General features: G+C 53.4%; 2 protein-coding genes and 1 long non-coding RNA gene across 5 annotated transcripts in view; 2 read left to right on the forward strand and 1 right to left on the reverse strand.

Annotated features, from left to right (window-relative positions):
- Positions 1-1,969: 1,969 nt before the first annotated feature.
- KRT35 (keratin 35) lies at positions 1,970-8,807 on the forward strand. 2 transcript variants are annotated; one of them, XM_070561987.1, is made up of 9 exons: positions 2,944-3,221; positions 3,366-3,481; positions 3,673-5,318; positions 6,150-6,232; positions 6,429-6,585; positions 6,712-6,873; positions 7,178-7,303; positions 7,807-8,027; positions 8,314-8,807. In XM_070561987.1, the coding sequence occupies exons 3-9, from the start codon at positions 4,848-4,850 to the stop codon at positions 8,459-8,461; spliced, it is 1,368 nt and encodes a 455-aa protein (XP_070418088.1). In that variant the 5' UTR covers positions 2,944-3,221; positions 3,366-3,481; positions 3,673-4,847; the 3' UTR covers positions 8,462-8,807. The 2 variants fall into 2 exon arrangements, with proteins under 2 accessions (XP_008539797.2, XP_070418088.1); XM_008541575.2 differs by having other exon boundaries at positions 1,970-5,318.
- LOC139074043 (uncharacterized) overlaps positions 5,658-22,005 on the reverse strand; it is a 49,293-nt gene continuing 32,945 nt past the window's right edge. Inside the window, exons 2-3 of the long non-coding RNA XR_011523358.1 lie at positions 17,804-20,534; positions 5,658-7,429 (exon numbers count right to left, since the gene is read on the reverse strand). This is a non-coding gene — a long non-coding RNA (uncharacterized lncRNA). The remainder of the gene's footprint in view (positions 7,430-17,803; positions 20,535-22,005) is intronic.
- On the forward strand, positions 11,234-20,567 carry KRT32 (keratin 32). Of its 2 annotated transcripts, XM_070561988.1 has the most exons (8): positions 11,234-14,523; positions 15,202-15,284; positions 15,449-15,605; positions 16,874-17,035; positions 17,121-17,246; positions 17,969-18,189; positions 18,835-18,922; positions 20,103-20,567. In XM_070561988.1, the coding sequence occupies exons 1-7, from the start codon at positions 14,056-14,058 to the stop codon at positions 18,893-18,895; spliced, it is 1,278 nt and encodes a 425-aa protein (XP_070418089.1). In that variant the 5' UTR covers positions 11,234-14,055; the 3' UTR covers positions 18,896-18,922; positions 20,103-20,567. The 2 variants fall into 2 exon arrangements, with proteins under 2 accessions (XP_070418089.1, XP_008539796.1); XM_008541574.2 differs by lacking the exon at positions 18,835-18,922.

The following is a 22,005-nucleotide window of genomic DNA, read 5'->3' on the forward strand; positions in this document are numbered from 1 at the left end:
ATGAGGTCCCTGCTGTTGGCTGGTTCATTTGTGAAATGGGGCTGCCGGGATGCTCCAGTGGGACAATGTGTGTCAGCACCCAGGAAGTCATAGCTATGAGTGTTGGTGTTAAATGAAGATTGCCCAGGCTGAGAGTGGGGAATAGGAGACTTCAGCAGGTGGGCCCAAGCTCTTTGATTTCTTATGTGGCAGGACACTGTGGGGCCTGGTCTGCCTGCCAGCAGCACCCTCGGAGCTGGACAGTGGAGCTGAAGGCCTTGACCCCAGAGGATCTACCGGCTTTGGGGCAAGAGGCTGGGCAGGAGGGCCAGTCCACATGGTCTCACCCTGTCCTGCCCTGCCCCTCTCTGTGCTCCGTACTCCTGCTCTGAGCCCAGGGTCTGCAACTCCTGGCTCACCCGAGGCTCAGGAGATGAGAAGAGGGCGGCCGGCACGCACCGAGCGCATCGCATCCCCGTTTGGGGGACTGTGCCTTCCGTTCTGGCCATGGCTTGAGCTGCCTTGCTACTGCATTGGAGCAGGCACGCAGACCACACAGCATTGAGACCTGACAAACAATCAGGCTGCCAACTCCTCACACCGTACGGTGTTCCCTTTTTATGAGCACTCTACAGTTTACAGAGTGCAGTCACAGCCTCATCTCATGCCCTCAGACAGCCCAGTGTGGCTGCAGGCGCTTGGATGTAGCTTTGCCTAACTTTTATTAAATTGTTCGGAGCGTCTGCATCGGTTAGGGAAGCCCTTCTGCTCTCCACCTCACACACCCCCTTAAGCGAGTTCCAATTCCAGTCACTAACTGATGTGCACATGAATTCCACACTGTTGTGGACTGGGCATCGCACAGCAAGTGGCAGACTCAGGACACCTTCTCAGATCTTTTGACTCCTGTGTCATTGCCCTTTCTTTGACATCAAGAGATAAAGGATATGAAATATTACATTTTATCAAATTTCCCCAGTGTGAACATAATACTTTATGTCAAGGCGGTCTGATCAGCTAGACCAAATAGTGGACAACAGGCACAGTCCCCAAAGAGCTGACGGCCGAGCTGTGAAGACAACCCCATGCCCTACCACCCAGCACCAGGGATGGCTGGCGGGGTGTGGGGCAGGCTGTCCCGTTCTCAGGTGGGGGAGAGATCACTGAGAGCTGAGGAGACCAGGGAAGGTGTTAGGGGAGAAGTGGAACTGATGGAACCCGTGAAGGACGGGCAGAAGGAGGAAGGAGGGCAAAGGGTATTTAAGAGCATGGCCAAGGGTATCCATGGCATGTTCTGGGGACAGCATGGACCCCATCTGAACAGAGTGCAAAGGCCCTGTAGGATTATGGTTATTATTATTATGTATTATTATATTATGTGTTAAGCTACTTGCTAAACCACGTTAGGTCTTGCTGATAAGGGGGTCTAGGTAACTATTTTGTTCTATTAAAAAGGATGCTAAGAAAGAATGGAAATAGACCAGAACAATTTACATGCTACTTCATAGCTTTAAAAATATTACTTATATGTTTTATAAAATTATCCAAAAAAAACTTATCAAGAATTTGTAGCCACACTTTCAGTGCTGAATTGACTTACGGGCTCTGTCCCCCTTTGGGCAGAATGGCTTTCAGCCCCGGGAACACTTCGTTCTCTGCCAAAGGGCCTGGTTAGTCTGGGCAGGTGCTGGCCGCCTGCAGAGATGCCAGGCTCTCGCCATCACTGAGGCTCGGGTTCCCCATCTCTAAGGGCAGGGACAGTAAGACGGACTTTGGAAGTATCTTTCCCTCCCTGCTCCCTGCCCACTTTTCTCTCCTTCCTTCCTCTTGCCCTCCCTTTCTATGCTCCCTTCCTCTCAGAATCCTTTCTGTGCTCCCTTAGCACAACTCATTCATGGGTAAAGCAATCATTCATTCATTCATTCTGAAGCCTAGCACTGTGCTCAACACTACACAGGTTTCAAAAGAAGCACGAGGTCAGTCCTTGCCTCCAAGAGTTTACTGTCTCCCTGGGAAGATGGGGTTGAAACACAGGACAATTTGAGGACGGTTCCAATGAATGGAGGGCCTGCGGATCCACCACCACGCACGGCCATGGGTGTTCAGAGCCAGGACGGCACCACAGGGCTGGAGCAGGGAGCAGGCTCCAGGGAAAAGGCCAGGCTGGGGCTTGGCCCCCAGTGGCCATGGGGATGGCCTCAGGCCTGGAGTGGGAAGGCCTGGGCTTCAGGCTCCCTGGGAAGACCATGAGGATGTTGGGTCAAGCATTCACCATCCTGGGAGTTGGCACCCTTCTTTCCCTGGCTGAGTGGCAGGGTGTGTGGGAGCCTTAAAGGAGAGGGTGCACCTCGAACAGCTGTACAGATGCTAGTTCTGCTGGCTCTGCTGCTCACTAGCTGTGTGACCTCGGGCAGGCTCCTGAAGCATTCCAAGACTCAGTTTACTCATCTATTAGATGGGGATATTGGTGACACTGATTTCATGAGGTTGTTGTGAGGGGTGAAGGAGAGAATGCATGGAGAGAGCTCAGCTGCTGTGCAGGGCCTGGCAGGTACTAAGCACTCCGTGAATGAAGGCTGTTACCATTAGCCTCATTATTAATAGGGCTGGGTCAGGGAGAGAAACCCCTTCCAGGCAGCACAAGTGTGGAGCCCTGCCTGGGAACCCAAGTGACCCCTGGGGGTATAAACAGCATGGGGCTTCCTAGGCCTTCACTGCTGTGGCTGCTCTGGGCTCTCTGGCTCCTGAGTGGCCCTGTTGAGCCCAGAGCACATTTCTAGGAGGCTGGGGCTCAGCAGGGCTTGGGTGGAGCCCTGTACCCACATGGGTGGGAAACACAAATGCTCAAAGAGGTGCAGCCAGGCTCTCAGCTCAGCTGCGTCTTTGCACTGGGGCATGGATTTCCAGGGAGGAGAGGCCGAGGCAGCCAATGGGGCCCTGGATTGGGCTGGGCGGGTGCCGGTCACACCAGGTCCCTGGGCGTGGGAAGCGCACAGTGACTCATGGGAGCTCTATACTGGAGGGCCCCAAACACATGCACCTGGCCTGTGTTTGGTGGCCTGTGTGCTCAGAGTCCATCCCCACTCCCTAGCGACAGCTGCTTAGCATCACCAATCTGAGTACAACAAGACCCCACCTGTGTGGGGACTGGCAATCAGCAGCTGCCGTGACTGAGCACTCACGACGAGCAGGTGCTGTTCTAGATGCTCCAAACTCATGTAACCTCACAGCAGCCCTGGGAGGTAGGTACCATCCTCCTCTTCCCAGTTCACAGGGGAGGAAAGGGAGATGGAGAGAAGCTAAGTCACACAGTTGCTATGTGGTGGGGCTGGGATTTGAACCCACAGAGTTCACATGTAACCATGATGCTGGGCTGCTTCTCCTAGGACACTGTGGCTGTTGGCCATCCCCTTGTGGAGCCCACCCAATTCCATCCTTTCTGTTCTCCATGGAGCCCGACCACATCCGGCAGCCCTGATGGGATTCTGGAGCAGAGGTGGAGGTGGGTGGTGTAGTGGAGAGGGCCAGGCCAGACTCGGGTTGGCATCTTGGGTCTGCCAGTCACTAGCTGGTGGCACTTCAGCAAGCTCTTATCGTCCCCGAGTCTTGGTTTCCTCAGCTTTGAGGTGGGGATAACAAGCTTGGGCTCAATATGAGGATTAACACGGTACTCCGCTCATGGTCGTTCTCCAGATGGGAAGATGATGCATGTCTCTAGAAGAAGAAGCAGGACCCCAGACTGCGGGCCAACCGGAACGGAAGTCCCACAGGGCTCTGCCTGATGAGCCCCCTCCCCAGCAGCACCCGCCCTCTGGCTCAGCTCCCAGGCCCTCTCCCAGGTCTCACTTGCTTGGCAGATTGGATTTGCTGGGAAAATAACCCACCCTTGTCAAGCTTTCTGGGCACCAGTCCAGACAACCTGCATAGCAGGGAGAAACTCTGAAGGTTAGGCTCTCTGTGCCTCCCGAGCAGGCCTGTGAATCAAGGCCACTCCCCTGTCCCCAGGCAACCAGAGGGAAGGCTTGTCCATTTTTCCGCCAGGGCCTGGGAAGACATACCTCCCTACGCATGGGAGGGGTCACCACGGGCAGGTGCTCAGTTAGTCAGCCTCTGGTCATTCTGGCTGGAGCTGAGGCTACACAAGCAGAACAGATTTCCTGGTGAGGGACGGAGTGGGGATGTGTCATTGAGGCTTTGCTGTATCTGGGGTGACCAAGCACTCCATTTTGCCTGGGACTAAGGAGTTCTCTGGGGACTAAGGAGTTCTCTGGGATATGGGGTTTTATCACTAAAACCAGAACAATCCTGGTGAGAGCGGGATAGTTGATCCCCATAGCCATATTTCTTAGGCCATTCTAGAACCTTCTATGTCTCTTCGGGTGTGAGGCCCCTGCCTTCTTGCAACCAGTAGACTTGGACTTCCATCACTCAGGTACCAACCCAGAGGCCTCCTCTACTCTCTTGGGTCCATAAAAGGAGGCAATGCTGGAGAAAGTCAAGACAGTGGCTGGACTCCCACACCTCTTAACGAGGAGTCTGAGGTCTGGGCTCTGATGACAGGCCCCTTTGAAGAACAGACGGAGACTTGGTCTCCCGGGCGACGTGGGACGATGGAGATGAGTCTTGACGTAGCCGCCAGTCCAACGGGGCTCCTTTTTTATGAGGCCGGGAAATGTTCATGGGGAGCTAAATAACAGGTTAATGAGGGGTTCTGATGGAAAGTGGTATTAACTTTAATGAGGAGAAAACACTTTGAAAAGGCCAACACCCACTGGGGCAGAGATATAAACCCGGATGAGGCGCTGCTTCTCTGCATCGGGGGTGTCTGGCTTTGGTGATCCATCGCTTGTGTCCGGGCTGCTGAGAACATGACTTCCAAATGCCTCAAGGCCAGCTTCTCTTCGGGGTCTCTCAAGGTCCCAGGAGGGGCCGGTGGGGGCTCCGCTCGCATGTCCACCATGTACTCCAGCAGCTCTTGCAGGCTCCCGAGCCTCTCCCGGGGGGCCCGGAGCTTCTCTGCCTGCTCAGTTGGGCTGGGCAAGAGCAGCTGCAGGGCCGCTAGCTGCCTCCCTGCTCTCTGCCTCCCCTCCGGAGGCTTTGCCACCAGCCTCAGCATGGGCGGGGGCTGGTTTGGGGAGGGCATCCTCACCGGCAACGAGAAGGAGACCATGCAGTCCCTGAACGACCGCCTGGCCAGCTACCTGGAGAAGGTGCGCCAGCTGGAGCAGGAGAACGCCAGCCTGGAGAGCCGCATCCGCGAGTGGTGTGAGCAGCAGGTGCCTTTCCTGTGCCCTGACTACCAGTCCTACTTCCGGACCATCGAGGAGCTCCAGAAGAAGGTAAGGGGTTCAGAGTGGTTTTCGCTGCCCGCCAGCACAGGTGCCACCAGCACTGGAGTGGAACCCAGAACATCTGTGGTGGTAACCCTGCTCCCATGGGGCACTTCAGAGGTCACACAGCATGGTCACATCTGTGGCCTCATTGCTCCTCACGATAATCCTATGAGGGAGGTACCACCAGCCCACTTACAGATGAGAACACTGAGGCTCAGGCTGGTCAAGTGACTTATTCAAAGTGATCCAGTTGGCAGTTAGTGGAGCCAGGCCTTGAACACAGGCTCTCTGAACTTGTGTGGTCTTTGGTACCACAGCCCCCCTCTCTGCATTTCAATTGCTTCATTTTTTTTTAAGGTGAAGGGATTGGATTTGATGTGTCTGGTGCAGATTGGGTTTCCTATAACCAACTCGGGGAAGGAAAGCCTGCCAGAAGTTTCCTTCTTGCCAAGACTGCATCCCCTGAAAGTCCCAGCTTGCTCCTGAGAGGGACCATGTATGTTCAGGGAAGCACAGAGGATGATGCTCTTGGTCAAGACCTTCCTGAGCCCCTGGCAGCCTGGGAGATAGGAAGACACACCGGGTCTTCCCTGCAGCCTTTCCACACGGCCCTCTCTCTACCCCAGGTCATGGGTCACAGGCGCACTGCCTTGGAGGGGAACTTAGAGGTTTCCTGGTCTGAACCCGATAGCACGCCTAAGCCTTCGTGGATCCTCAGCTGCCAAGAGCCCAGGGATGGGTGACCCCCTCCCTCCAAAGGCCACCCAGACCAGCGTTGGGGAGCTCAGGAAGCAGAATGTCCTTTCTTTCCCTGAAGTCACTTCTTTATCTCCCCAGACCCTGTGCACCAAGGCAGAGAACGCCAAGCTGGTGGTGCAGATCGACAATGCCAAGCTGGCTGCAGATGACTTCAGGACCAAGTGAGTTGTCCTGCTCGCCCCTTGGTTGGGGGCTGGTAGAACTGGATGTTGGTGATGCCCAGACTCAGGGTTTTGGTTGCACCAAGTCACTGAGGCATTAAGGCAGGACACACAGCACCAGGCCAGTCTGGGGTGGCATCTGACTTAAGTATAAGAAGGAAATGCATCTTCAGGTGCTCTGATGTGTGCCTGCCAGGTATGAGACGGAGGTGTCCATGAGGCAGCTGGTGGAGTCAGACATGAACGGCCTGCGTAGGATCCTGGATGAGCTGACCCTGTGCAAGGCTGACCTGGAGGCCCAGGTAGAGTCCCTGCAGGAGGAGCTGCTCTGTCTCAAGAAGAACCACGAGGAGGTGAGCATGGGGGAGGAGGTGAGCAAGGGGGAGGAGGTGAGCATGGGGAAAAGGTGAGCTTGGGGGAGAAGGGTGAATGAGGCAGCCAGCTGGGAAAGTTAGTGTTGACCCTTGTCTGTGCCACAGGAAGTGAACTCACTGCGCTGCCAGCTGGGTGACCGGCTCAACGTCGAGGTGGATGCTGCTCCACCTGTTGACCTGAACCGTGTTCTGGATGAGATGAGGTGTCAGTATGAGACCCTGGTGGAGAATAACCGCCGGGATGCTGAAGATTGGTTCGACACCCAGGTAGGGACCTGGAAACAGTCAGTGCAACAGAAACACGGGGTGGGGGGGGGGTGATGGGGTCACACAGAGTGACCCTGGGGTTCTGAATCAAGAAACCTGAATTTGTGTCCAGCTCTGTTTCAACCTCACTGCACACCCTGGGCAGGCTGTTGTCCTCTAAGCAACAATGTCCTCAAGTGTGAAATGAATGGTTGGACTGGGTGATCTGGAAGGTCCTTCTTGGCTCATGACTCTAAGTGGCCTCTGTCGACCTCTGAAGCTGAGTCCCCAGTGTTCCTGACCAGGTGCTGTGTGTATGTTTCAGACGGAGGAGCTGAACAGGCAGGTGGTGTCCAGCTCGGAGCAGCTGCAGTCCTGCCAGGCAGAGATCATCGAGCTGAGACGCACGGTCAACGCCCTGGAGATCGAGCTGCAGGCCCAGCACAGCACGGTGAGCCCGAGACTCAAGCAGAGCTGCTGAGAGACCAGGCCTAGCATCACACAGGCCTCCCGACCTCCGTGCTCTGACCTCACAGGCAGGCTCCAGGGGTTCAAGTTCTCGAGCATCAAGGATTTTCTGTGTAGAGAAGAGGAAATGAGGACTCAGCCCCCATTCATAAATCTCTCAGTGGTAAAAGACAGGGGACCTGTAGCAACTGACAAGCCCCGGTAGCAGCTCCTGGGTTTGTGTAAACAGACACGTTCAGAGTAATTGCCAGTTACTCAGAGATATCATTAACAGAGGAGATACTCCTCAGATCAAGTTGGTTACAGGGGCTAATTGGCTCATCTCAAATGAGATGTCTGATTGTGGTTCGCCCTGACTCAAAGTGATTCTCTGAGCTTTCGTTCTTGGATTCCGAGGCATTACTGAGACCCAGATGGATGAAGCACATCTTCCTTGCTCCTTCTCTGACCTCTAACCTTTTTTGTCCCTAAAATCCTTGCCCTCAGAGAGATGCTTTGGAATCCACCCTGGCGGAGACGGAGGCGCGCTACAGCTCCCAGCTGGCCCAGATGCAGGGCCTGGTCAGCAACGTGGAGGAGCAGCTGGCCGAGATCCGGGCGGACCTGGAGCGGCAGAACCAGGAGTACCAGGTGCTGCTGGACGTCAAGGCCCGGCTGGAGGGCGAGATCAACACGTACCGGGGCCTGCTGGAGAGCGAGGACTGCAAGTGAGTGCCCCTGCATGCTTGCTCGCCTTCTGAATGAATCCACAGAGCCCTGGGAGACAGCACGGTGCCTGGTTAGAACCCAGCATTTGCAGTCAGGTGCCCTGCATTGTAGTTCTGGTCTTGTTACAAATTCATCACATGACCCTGGCAAGCCTTTTTCTCTCTGGGCCTCCATGTCCCCATTGGTAAAACAAGGAGGCACGACCAGGTGATTTTTAAGGTGCTCTGAGTTACTGAAAACAGCAAATGGAAAATCATAGTAATCTGACCTTTTTCTTTCTCCTAGGCTTCCCTGTAACCCGTGCACCCCTGACCACTCGCCCTCCAAGTCCTGCCTCCCCTGTCTTCCTGCGGCCTCCTGTGGGCCTGGAGCAGCCCGCCCAACCTGCAGCCCCCGGCCCATCTGTGTGCCCTGCCCGGGGGGCCGGTTCTAAGAGTGACTGGCCCAGAAAGCCAAGGCCATGGTCTCCAGGGCTTGGCCTTGGCCTCTATTCAGCCCTAAGCCTAAAGCCCAGTCGCCTCTCTCCATGTGGAGCCCAGGGCCTGGCCCTGAGAGCGCTCACGGCAATTCACGCCTTAGAGTTTCTCAATGCCTGTCATGAGGCTGGCCGCAGCTGGAGGCCGCAACTCTTATCATTTCAAAGGGTGCCGGGTGTCTGTTCTCAGGCTGCCTCCTGGGTCAGCTTTTCCTTCTGGGTGCCATTTCAGTGGGTTCTGAAGTGCAACTGAGGGCTTCTATTGGCAGAACAATAAAGCTCACGTGCTCTGGAAGCCCAACTAGCACGTTCTGGTATTGTTGGTTTGTGTCTCTGCTGGGTGAAGAGGGGTGACTCCTGGGCAGAGGCACAGGGGTCATTTGACCATGTATGACCCTGGGGACGACAGGGTCCCTATGCCCCTGTTTGGGTGCAGAGAGGCCTATAGTGAGGCTTTTTGCTCAGCTTTCCTGATGAAGATGCTTCTCCAAGATTCCAATGTGGTGACGGGTGTCAGAGACCTCTCTTACTCCCCGTCTTAGTGTCCACGCTCATGGGATCCCAGAGGAGCATGGATAAGGCTGAGACCAGTACGACTGGAGGCATTTCAGGCCACCTTTAGCCTCAGGCCTGCGGTCCTTCTAAGAACAGCAATATGGACTCTCACCCAGGGAAGCCTCAGGAGCGTGTTTGCATCAACTCCCGCTTCACTGCAGCCCTTTCACACAGCCCTTCCGGTTCAGCAAAGCCCCTTAAAATCCACACACCATTAAAAGCAGGAGAGTCTTGTCCTTGAGACTCATCACGTTCTTGTGCAGCCTTGGCATCTGGTGAGGCACACAGTGCCTTTGGGTACCAAAGCATTTCTGTATGGAAGTGGGAGCTCCCAGCATCCTGATCCAAAGGTTCTCATTTGTGTCCAGAATGTCCTCCCCTAACAGACCAGGCAAAGACCAAGCTCCATCTATTCCAGTGGGAAATGGAGAAGGATGAAGGCAAAACTTTCTGAGATAGACAGAAAGGCGGGTTGTCCCCAGATGTCCATGTGCCCTTCATAAGATGCTGAGAGCTCTGCTAAGGAACTTCAGGGATACTGAGAGAGTTGTAACAGCGCCCAAGGTGGAGAACAGATTGGTGAAAGATGCTGACCAAGGTGGGCCTGAGGCCCCCACCCCTCAAGGGTGCCCAGTATAGTTCACCCTGATTCAGTGTAGATTCCCCCGCCTTTCTAAGCCCCTGTAAAGGAGGCCCTGGGCTTTGAGTTCTCCCAGCCTCCTCTCTCCTGGCTCGCTGCACCACCTCAGCTTCAGTCTTCTTGGAACACCTTGGCTGGTTTTGCTGAGGCTCAGTCACCTGAAGAAGATGGCCATCTTGGGATCATTCAGTCATTCAACAAACCCACACCGAGTGCTTCCCTGGGCCAGGCAGTGCATTAGGTGCCAGGAACAGGATTGACCCTCACTGGAGGGAGGCCTAGGGATGGCACATGAAGGACGCCCACTCACTGCCTCTTTTCCTTCCAGGAAAAGAGGAGACCAGCTACAGGGGGCCATGGTGTTAGTGTGATGAATGTGGGCTCCAAAAGTGAGTCAGACTGCCCTAGAGTCAAATCCCGGCCCCACCACTTACCGTCTGTGGGAGCTTTAGCAGGTGGCAGTCCCTTCCTGAGTCTCAGTATCCTCATCAAAAAAATAGAGAACGTGACGCTCACTGTGCTATAATCCCTAATGCTTTGCTGAGCACATGCTGGGCTTGTGAAAGCCGATCAACATTGTTGATTCTGTTCTAGCTGGGTGCCTGGATCGCTCTGATAGTGGGCACCCACCTTTTCCTTGTCCGGGGTTTCATTCATTTCTGAGGTTCGTTCTGAGCAGCAATGCCCAGGGTAAAGCAGGCCAGCCAAAGTGGACGTGGAGTTATATGACTTGTTGTCCAATTCTGACTTGGAGCAAAGTCAGTGCCGGAAGCCATGGCAGCAAGCAGCACACGGATGCTCTCTTGAGCATATGGCTCCAGTGAACTGTTTTACATAAACCACATGCTTCCTCTTTATGGCATCCTTTGTGGTACAAGCGCCTTCCAAGCTCCTCCTGACTCCCCCCAAGATATGCTACCCAGATCCTGTGTAGCCGTGCCTCTAATTATTGTTTACTCCCTTTGCTTGTGCTTTTAAATTATGATGCTCTTTCCATTCGGCCTGAGGTTCTCAGCCTTGGCTGCACTTTGGAATGACCTGAAGAACTTTAAAAAAATATGGATTTCTGGTCTCACCCCCAGAAATCCTGACTTAGTTGGTCTGGAATGTGGCCTGGCGCTGGAGTTTTTCAAAGCTCTTCAAGGGTTCCCCTGTGCGGCCAGGGCCGAGAGCTCCTGCATTAGTGGGGGGGCCTCTGGGCAAGGCAGCTGGGGCAACAGGCCTCTCAGTGCAGCTCGGACCCAGACCTTAGTGCCATCTGATCCCAGATTGTACTTGTGACTCTTCCTTAGTTCTGGCTTTTTTCTCTCCTTTAATTTCAAACAACTGAACCGAATTTTTAATTTCAGTTTCTGTACTTTTAATTCCAAAGAGCTATTTTTTGTTCTCTGTTCCTCTTTTATAACATCCAGCTCTTGTTTCAAGGATGTAACTGCTATACTGATCTCCGAGATTATTAAAAAAATATATTTATCTATCTTAATAGATTGTTGCAGATTCTGCATTGTTTTGTTTTCCCCAATTTCCTCTTTTTCACTGTTTTCTTTGTTTGCTTGTTTTGTTTTGTCTCTGCTTTTCATGTTGGAAACTTCTCTCAAATGTCTGGGATCCTTCTGTTTGTATGTAAGGACGAGACACTAGAAAGCTGATGGAGCGTGCTATGTACACGGGCAGGTTGGCAAATTGGCTTTTTGGCTGGTAGAACTACCTAAATTCAGTTTTTGTAAGTCTTTCCTCTGGAGTCATTTTGTTTTTTCAAAGAGCGGAGGGTAGGAGCTGGTCTTGGGCCTGGACACGCCTCCTGCCTGCCCTTACTTGAGAAGGCCCTTCATCCTGGACCTATTTAGCCCAAACTCTCACCAGTATTCCTTCCTGTTTTCTCCCACTTGCTTGGCTTTTTCTGCATCACTTTCCCTTCTCTCCCTCTCCTTTTTCTAATAAATATATTTGCTCAATAGCTCGCTTTGGCCTCAGAGGGGCTGGGCTCCAGTGAGAGCCTTTGGATTCAGATGGACCTAATCTGGACCCACTGTGAGCCTGCCCTGGGGCTGCCTTTCCTGGCCCCCACTTCTTCCACGAAATGTCCTCCAGGTCTGGCACACTGGCCGGACATCTAGTCTTTGAACACTCTGCTCTCGTTTTTCGCACCACTCTGACATGAAACTCAGTCCTTCCTTCACAATGTAAAATACTGCTCACGCCAAGCATCTGAATTTGGTGGTCTTTGCTGAAGATCTCTTGGGGACCATGAGGTGGGACTGTGTCACACAGGTCACAGCCTCTCACCACCTTCCTGGTGCCTCTCTTCCTGGCTCCTGCCTCTCTCTCCTCTCACTCCTTCCTGCCACGATTGCCCTGGGAGCTTCAAACTCTTCTCCTCTTTCTCCCTCTGATGTCTTGCTAGCCAGCATCAAGGCACTTGGGGTCCCGCCTTCTACCCCAACAACTTCTTAATGCATTTTTTCAAGTAAAGACAATTCTTTCTGCAAGAGGAATTCTGGCGGCAAGCGTTAAGATACACACACTCCTATACCTCAGCGGTGCTCCAAAGCGCCTGGAGGACTCGTTAGACACAGATGGTGGGGCCCTACCCTCAGGGTTTCTGATTCAGTTGGTCTGGGGTGGACCCAGAAACTGCGTTTCTAACATGGTCCTGAGTGATGTTGATGCTGCGCGTCTGGAGACCACACTTTGAGAACCCCTCCTACACCTGCTTACAGTAATTATATTGTAATTTATTTTGGTGAGGATTAAACGGGCAAATTAATGCCAAGCACCCAGCACAGTACCTGGCACTTATGTATGTTACATAAGTACTGGTTATGATTTTAAAGAGTGGTCTGATGAGTCTCATTCCACGTGGTTGCTGTCACAGCTCCTTCTGTCTAATGCCACTGTCTTCTCTAAACAGTTAATCCAGACAAAGGAACTGGAATTTATGATTGTTGCAGGAAATCAAACTGAGAGATAATCTAGTCTAACCCTTTCAATTTGCATGAGGAAACAGAGGCCAAGAGAAGTGACTTTCCCAAGATCACACAGCAAGTTAGAAGGTAGCATCTCTATCTTGACTTTTCTTAAGCAACAAATTTTGGGGACTATGGCTGGGTGGCATTTGCCCTTCGCTGCCGCTTCACCAACACTTCTAGAAATACATGAAAAATAAGAAAGTACTTATACTCCAATATTTTACTGAGAAGATTAATGAATAAAAAGTGTCTATGTAACACACACATCTTAGACAGGAAGTGTGTGAGCCCACAAGTACTGCAGGCAGGACTGAGGACCCCTGGTCCTGCCCATTGCTTTCTTAAGGAATGCCCAAGGCTTCTATAATTGGGGACATGCTTCCAGACTTAGCTCATCTTGGGGCTGCATAGTGTGGCTTCTCAAGGGAGCTGGTTCATGCTGCTTCCGGTCTCCGAGGTCCTGGAGTGAGCCCTCCCTGGCCACCACTGCAGAAAGCAAAAGCAGAGTCTGTTCCAGCCTGTCCAAGCTCAGTCTGTTCAACAATCATCGAACTTGTGACAACTCTGCGCGTGGAGCAGCAAGAAATGGAGGGGAGGATCCAGAGATGCTCAAGACGGAGCATCTGCCTCAGAGAGATCTTCACGACATTGATCTCCTTTCCCAAGAGTATGGTCCTCCCGTCTCTGTTTCTCAGTCGTGTCCAGTTGGAAGGATGTCCCTGATTCTTAGGCTCTCTGTCTGTGTCCTGAGTTTGTTCTCTCCTCCCTGATTGTATTTTCTTCCTCTTGGTAGGAAGACAATGCGTGCTAAGAAGCCTCAGACGTTCTTTCTCCTTTCTCCCTGGATTTATACCACTGCCAGTATGGTGAGCTTCTGTCTCCCACACATTTCCTCTTTAAGGGGCCAGGCCTCTTCTGACAGGGAATGCTCCCATTAAAAGGAGCAGCCACTGCCCCACAGAACTGTGGCCTTTCTCAGGGCCGGAGCCGGTGGGGGCGCAGGGGGCAAGGCCACTAGTGGCCCAGGGCCAGGCTGCTGTGGTATCCTGGCAGCCCTGCCCTGGTAATGAGGGCCCAGGCGTGGAGGCGATCCTTTGAAGATGTGTCCTGCAGCCCTCCCCTGGCAATCAATGACAGGAGCCCAGAGTCCTGCTTTAGCCAAATGACAAGCTTGGCCTCTTTTATGAGGAAAGAAACTCCTTATTGGAAACCAAATTAAAAATTAATTAGCAGCTTCTTCTGGGGCTGGGTATAAACATCAACATCCATGATGACTTTCTAGCAGGAGCCCCCTCACTCCAAGGGTATAAAAAGGCCCAAGCAGGATGCGGTCTTGTAGACACTGGTGATCCAGGTCATTGCAGCTGAGGAGAAGGGGCCTCCCCAACATGACATCCACCTGCTCACCGGCCTCCACCAAGAGCTGCCCCCGGCCCTCCTCTGTGTGCTCCAGCAGCAAGAGCTGCCGGCCTGAGCTGTGCCTGGGTTATGTCTGCCAGCCCGTGACATGCGTGCCTTCCGTCTGCATGCCCACCACCTACCGGCCGGCCAGCTGCCTTTCCAAGACGTACCTCTCCAGCTCCTGCCAGCCCAGCAGCTGCCGGCCAACCAGTGGCATCTCCAGCTCCCTGGGTACCTGCAGCTGGTACTGTGAAGGGACCTTCAATGGCAACGAGAAGGAGACCATGCAGTTCCTGAACGATCGCCTGGCCAACTACCTGGAGAAGGTGCGCCAGCTGGAGCGGGAGAACGCGGAGCTGGAGAGCAAGATCCAAGAGGCCTGCCAATCTCAGGTGGTCACCATGTGTCCTGACTACCAGTCTTACTTCCGGACCATCGAGGAGCTCCAGCAGAAGGTGAGGGCAAGCGGTGAAAAGACTTGTTGGGAAGGTGACGGGAAGAGCTGGCATTCCAGATTTGAATCTCATTAATTTACTAAGCTATGTTCAGAGAAAAGAGACTTCCCCAGGGCACGGGATTATCTCATAATTTGAGCGCTCAGCCAGGCCCCTTAACGAGGAAAGAGGCCTGGGAATGTAGTCTCAGTTCTCCCATTGATTCATGACATGACTGGGAGGTCCCTTCCCTTTTCCAGGCCTCAGTTTCCTCATCTGTAAAATGGGGATCATAATGGTCCTTACCTAATGGGGCTGTCGAGAGGATTCTGTGAGTTGATGCAGGTGAAGTGTTGAGCGCAGCCCCTGGTACGTGGTGAATTTTCAGTAAATGTCAGTGCTCGTTAAGGACCCTTCTAACTGTTGCATGAAAGACATCAGACTTAATGAGATTTTTTCCTTCCACATTGCTCATTGCATCCAAAATGGGCATTTGGATTTGTGAAGACCCAGGTGCTTAAAAAATAAATCTCCTGTTCTCCAAGGACTCGTCGTTCATTAAATATCCCCCAGAGTTCCAGGGGCTTCCACAGGGATGGCTGCGAGGCTGCAGGGCCCATTAGCTGTTGTCTCCTCATTTGGGTTCTTTTTCCTTCCTCTCATCCCAGACTAACCCCCTCCCTGTGCCTTGGCCCCCAGGTTCTGTGCACCAAGGCAGAGAATGCCAGGATGGTTGTGCACATTGATAATGCCAAGCTGGCTGCTGATGACTTCAGGACCAAGTGAGTTTGGCCGGGGGATGGGGGGGGGGTCCCCTCTCCCTGTACAAGCTTGGGCAGCTTTCCATTAGTTTCACAGAGAGTTGGAAAAGCACCCGCAGGACAAGGTCTTCCCTGAATTCTGTATTCAGTTTTACCCCTCTGCTGCTGACCCTGTCCTTGCACAGGTACGAGACGGAGCTGACCATGCGGCAGCTGGTGGAAGCCGACACTAACGGCCTGCGCAGGATCCTGGATGAGCTGACCCTGTGCAAAGCTGACCTGGAGATGCAGGTGGAGTCCCTGAAGGAGGAGCTGCTCTGCCTCAAGAAGAACCACGAGGAGGTGAGCCCGGAAGTCAAGTTAAGGTGACCCTGGGAAGCGGGGTGGGAAGAATGTGGGCTTTTGGGTTGGGTAGATGTGGGTTGAAATTCCCAGGCCTGCAGCATATTGTTTCTGGGACTTTGCCCAATTTATTTAACCTTTCTGAGCCTCCTCAGCTCAACTCTGTCATGCAGTGTTGCTGCGAGACTTGAATGAGGTCATGAGTGTCAGACATCTTTCACTTGGTCAGTGCACAGAAATGCTAGCAAGGTTCCTTCTGCATTTCCTGCATGTGCGTGACAGCCACACACTTGTGGTGACGGCATTTGTTTTTCTCATGAGAGCCACATACCAGGGTAGAACGGTGCACTAGGGACGGAGGGGGTTGTGTTCTGGAACCCATAAGGAATGGCCTGTCCATCTCTGCTAGGCTGGATCGCTGGTGGTGACCCCCATCTCTTCTAAGAGACAGTTGAACTACAGCGGTTTTCTTCTTTTTTCTGTCTCAATCCTTGTTCCTCTTCCTCTCTTCTGTCTGCATATAATATACTTAATCCAAAAGCCACAGGTTGACCCTAGGCTTTCCGAGTTCTCCTCATCTCCTGCAGGTCCTCGGAGGGAAACCCTTCCCCGCTGGGCCCCTGTAAAGCCCACCTGGGCTCTGTGGTTTTTCCCTCCTTCCCTGGGTTGACTCTCAGCCTCTTGACTTGGGGTTTGAAAGAACAAGTGCCTCTGAGTCCTGGCTGGGTTTCCTTAGGCTTAAGTGTAAAGTAACACTCAGTCATCACTACTCGCTGAGCGCCCTAAGGCACCTGACTCATCCCAATTAAATCAGAGGACTGGGAACCCCACCAAGAAGTCACTAACGAGGCATCATCACACACTCTGGCAGCCTCGGCGACAACTTTCTCTCCTTGGCAGCTGGGCCTGGGGAGGTGCCTGAACCGAGCAAAGCCAGGCTCCTGCCGCCCTCCTTCCCAGACGAACGCAGGCTGCGAGTGTAGCCAGGCACACAGGGCACAGGTTTCCCGTTTTAGCCCAAATGGACCAAACGAACTGTGACGCTGCTCTTGGCTTCCGCCAAAGTGACAGGAAGCGTTTAGCTGGAGTGCTTCTCCCATCATGGGTGTGTCCGGCTGGAGCTGGAAGACCAACCAGATACTGCAGAGTGGACTGCGGCCCTCAAAGGGCCCCTCTAACCTAGAGATTTTCTGTTCCATCTTTTCTCGTCTCCCAGGGGAGATGAGCTGGGATTGTGTGACTTGCCTGGGGCTCTTGTGCCTTTTTAGGAAGTCAGCGCCCTTCGATGCCAGCTTGGGGACCGCCTTAACATTGAGGTGGATGCCGCGCCCCCTGTGGACCTGAACAGGATGCTGGAAGAGATGCGGTGTCAGTATGAGACGGTGGTGGAGACCAACCGCAGGGATGTGGAGGAATGGTTCAACACGCAGGTGGGCCTCCCGCAGGTGGGCTGGCCCCCCCCCCCCAGTGTCCCTGAGAAGGCATTCTCAGCCTTTCTTGTGTCCCCCATCGCAGATGGAGGAGCTTAACCAGCAGGTGGCCACGAGCTCTGAGCAGCTTCAGAGCTACCAGTCGGATATCATTGATCTGAGACGAACGGTCAACACGTTGGAGATTGAGCTGCAGGCCCAGCACAGCCTGGTGAGTGCAGCTGGGTGGGCCCCTCTCCCCCAGCTCTGGCTCCCGGGCAGCACCGAACGTAGATGCAGGCATTCAGGAAAGAGGAGGAAGAGGAGGCCCAGATTCAGCCACCACAGAAGCTTGCGCAGCTGACCTCTCCCAGGGGGAGCTTTCTCCCAAGACCAGGATCAGAGATAAAAAGGGCATGTTTCACATCTGACACAGGTTAGGTGGCCACTGTCAAACACGACTCCCTGAGAAGGCTTGTTATGAGCTTAGCCTGCCCTGCCCGTCTAAACCCACGCTCCTCGACCCCACGTGCGGGGCTGTTACAAATCCCCATGCCAGGATGGATTAAATCAGAGTCTCTGGAGGTGGGGCCTGGGCCTGGGTCTTTTAAAAAGCCTTGCACGTGACTCTAATGTGCAGCCAGGGCTGAAGGCCACTGATCTCAATGACGCCAAGGGGGGGGCTCCAGGCGAACTCAGAGCCACAGCCTGTAGCCAGGCAAGGCTGAGGAGGGAATAAGCGACTCAGGATCACACAGACCCGGGTTCAAACCCTGGTCCGTCACTTACCAGCTGCTTAACCTTGACCTTTCTGGGCTTCAATTTCTGCAGTGACGTAGGGAGGTGTCATTCCCAGCCCCCGAGGGAGTCTTGTCTCTTCTTGGTTCTTTCTGAACCAGGCTGTGGAAAATAGGTCTGCTCCTCGGGTTTATTTTGTCTTTCCTTTTGCCTTAGAGGGACTCTCTGGAAAATACCCTGGCGGAGACCGAGGCCCGCTATGGCTCCCAGCTGGCCCAGATGCAGAGTCTGATCAGCAACGTGGAGGCCCAGCTGGCCAACATCCGCTGCGATCTGGAGCGGCAGAACCAGGAGTATCAGGTGCTGCTGGACATCCGGGCCCGGCTGGAGTGCGAGATCAACACGTACCGGGGCCTGCTGGAGAGCGAGGACTGCAAGTACGTGGGCCCAGCCCAGGCCGCACAGAGACATGTGGGTCGGGGTCAGCCGAGGCCATAGGAAGCAACTGGATCTACTCTAAGATAGAACCCTGTCATGATCAAGAAGTGATTAGGAAGCTAGTACGATCTGAAGAAAGTCAGGCAGGTGTTTACGCTGCCATCCCCAACCTGGCCTGTTGCAGACCATTCTGTTTGATTCCAAGTCGACAGACTCCTTCCTGGTACCTACCACGTGCCAGGCACCATGGGGGACGCCGAGGTAGAGGACAACAAGGCATCTGCTCTCAAGTGTCTGGGGAGACAGGCAGACGGGCAACTGGAGGTCACACTGGCGGAGGCGGGGGATTGTTGGCGCTTGGGAGGACAATAGGGAGCTTCCTGTGATGAGCTGTGGTGGGAAGGAGGACAGGAAAGTCAGCTGGGGCCCATTCGTGGAGAGCCATGAAGGCCTGGCTGGGGAAGAAGCGCTTTATTTTATAGGCAGGTGGGAGGCCTTTTTTCAAGGAAGAAATGATAGAATTTGCTCAACTATTTCCGCCACTAGAGGGCAAACACCTAGAACTCAGAGACAATATGAAATATTTTTATCCCCTGCTCCTGGCACGTAGTAGACGCTCAATAAACGTTTCTTGACCAAGTCAGTGAGAACTCAAAGCTGCTCTTCAGGAAGATGGCACAGATGGCAGCAGGAAGGACTGAGTAGAGGAAGCAGGCCCTGGCGGTGGTCTAGGTGAGCAGTGGGGGGGCTCTGTCAGGGCAGAGGAGGCACCCGCCCCCAGCCGCTGTGCAGGGAGGCTCGGCAGGGCTTGATGGCTGTCTGGGCGCAGGACACCTCTGGGCCATGGACCACCCGGTGGGCTGATGACTCTCGCAGGCAGTTTCTTATTCTACATTCAGCCTCGCTTCTCTGTCATTCAGAATCTTATCCTCCAGGACAAGGGTTGCAAAGTCAAATGTTTTTCAAGGCCCAGGCGGTTAACATATATGAGTGACATGGGTCGCTGTGAGACTGCGGAGAAGCAGGGAGCTGTGCCCTGTCCAACGAGGGTGCCGTCCCCTCAGGGCCGTTTCTACCCTATGAGACGCAGCTCCGGTATCGCTGGATCTTCTGATTGTTCAAGGGAATCTGGACTTCTTTTACATGTTAAATTCTCCCGATTTTTAAATATTTTCAACAAATTAAAAAATATATAGTGCCGGCCAAATGAAACACATTTCAGGCCGGATGTGGTCCTTGGGCTGCCTGTGCAATCTCTAGGCTGCTTGGCCTCCATCCAATGTTCAGCGTGTTGTTTCTAGTTTTCAGCCCGCAGCTGTCCGTCTCCGAGATCGTCCTTTCTCCTTGTGCCGTGTATTCCTTCTATATCAATTGATTAATTCACCTTATTTAACACATTCTTATGAAGCGCCTGCTCTAGGCTCAGTATATGGGGTGGGCAAATACGCACGGCTGCTGACCTCCCTCCCTAGTGGAGAGACAGACCATAACAGAACAGTCGCAGATCACTCTGGAAGGAGGTACATGGGACCCTAGGGCGAGTGGACACACAGAGATCAGAGGAGGTTTCAAGGAGGATGGAACAGTTGGGTTGAAGGAAGCCACTCTTCATCCCAGAGCAAATGGGAGCCCTTGAAGGTTTCAGGCGGGGGAGGGCACGATGAGATTTGTGTTTGTAGACGGTTACTCTGGCCACTGAGTTGACGATGGTTAGCAGGGGCGAGCGTGGGGTTGGGAAGACTAGTTAGGAGGCCGTTGGGGTTACACAGGCGAAGATGATGGCGGTTGGGACTAGGGAAGCTGGGTGGAGAAGGCACACAGTGGGGTTGAGAGGCGTCGGGGGCAGAATTGACCGGACTTGTTGCTGAGTTGGCTTCCTTCTAACCCCGCCCCACCTGCTTTTCCTCCGCAGGTTGCCCTGTAACCCGTGCTCCACGCCGTCCTGTCCCCCTTGTGCGCCCTCCCCCAGTGTGCCCCGCAGCGTGGTGCCATGCACTGTCGTCGGTGTACCTTGTATTACCTGCCCTCCCGGCCGCTACTGAAGTTCCTCAGCACCGGTGGATCCTGGAGGGACCAGAGCTGGGCGGCTGGTGCCTCCTCAGGATGAGCCTGACCACGGGTGGGTGGCCGCCAAGACAGCAGGGTCCGCCCGGGCCAGCAAGGAACCAGGCACCACGTGCAGCGGTACCAGGAGGAGGGCCGTCCGCAATGCGCCTGCATCCTGCAGGGGGCGCCCTAGCCCCCACCGCTTAGCGCCTGCCCGGCTCACTTCCCCGGCAAATCGCTCTCTTCGCTGATGCTTCTGGTTGTCTCCGCTGCTTCAGGAGCACGTGTTCCGAGTTACCTGGAAAATAAAGCCTCATTTGGTGGTCCTGCAGAGACGTCTTTCTCTGTTTGTCACTGACGCTGCTGTATCTGACGGCCAGTTCTACACAGTTGGGCTCAAGAGGAAAGTGGCCGATTTCTATATTTATTTCTATGTCCCTTCTGCTTCCATAGGGGCTTCAGAGGTGTTCACTAAAAAGTCCCGCATGCCATAAACCAGTTAAAACTGGGGGATCGGTCCAGAGCCAAGTAATAAAAGAACAGAGGGAGATAATTATGGCAGAAACCCTGGCCAAACTACTGTAATTGAGAATAATACTGTAATAACCCCACCCCTAAACCTCATTACAGCTGGTACAATGGGATCATTCATTCAAAAGATCTTCACCGATTGCCTCGTACGTGCCAGATTCTACATTACGGGCTGGCTAATCCACATGGTAGTCCCCCAGACACCTTGTTAATAATGTCCCATTTAATCCTTGCAACAATCTGTGCAAAACATACCATTATTTTCTCCCCTTTATAAATGAGGACACTGAGGCTCAGAGAGGTTAAGAAACTTGTGCAAGGTCACACAGCTAGTAAGTAGTGGACCCAGAACTCAAATATAGATCTTTAGGCCCCAGAGATGCTCAACCAATTCACATTCTGAGTCCTCACTATTTGCAAACTACAGCTGGGTGCAGGGGATACCAAAAAATGCAAGTGATCCCCACTGTCCAGACACTTCTAATTAAAGAGGGAGCTAAGACCAGTGTGTGTAAGGCCTCATTCCTTCTTCAATAAGGGTCTAATAATAATAATAAAAATAATAATAACCATTGCTACCACTTATTTAGCACTTATGATGCCGCTGGTACTGTGTTGAGCACATCACATAAATTAACTTGTGCGGTTTCCTGAACCCTGTAAGGCAGGCATCGTGTCCATTTTACAGATGGGAAATGGGGATGTGGAGAGTGGTTTAGTCAGTTGCCCAAGGTTACATGCAAGGACAAAAGTTTGAACTCGGGTCTAGCTGCTTCCACTGTGGCATTATTCTAACCACTCTGCTACATTGCCCAGTTCCTACCTAGAAGGAGCATGTGCTGACAAAGATCGGGAGAAAGTACCAGCTTGGGGAGAGCAGAAAAGGCTTTATGTAGCTGGTGGCATTTGTGATGGGCCTGGAAGGTTGACTAGAATGTCTACAGAGCAAGAGAGGTATAGGTGTGTGGGGTGTGCAGGAAAGCAGAAGTCACGCCGAGGAGCCTTGAGTGGCTCTGCTGGCTGGAGCAGCCAGTTCCTGTGAAAGACTGGTGGTCATAAAGGTCAGGTGGTAGGAAGGTGGGAGCCTGTGGTGGGCCTTGGTTTGCCCACGAAGAGCCTGGACTCCGTCCTGAAGGAGGTGAGAGGGCTGCTGCAGGATCTGAGCCCAAGGATGACATGACCGGAGTGGTATTCTAGAAAGCCTCACCAAGGAGTGTAAACAGGATGGCCGAAGGCAG

The sequence above is a fragment of the Equus przewalskii genome, chromosome 10 (assembly GCF_037783145.1).
Source record: "Equus przewalskii isolate Varuska chromosome 10, EquPr2, whole genome shotgun sequence".
NCBI classification, from domain to species: Eukaryota; Metazoa; Chordata; class Mammalia; order Perissodactyla; family Equidae; genus Equus; species Equus przewalskii.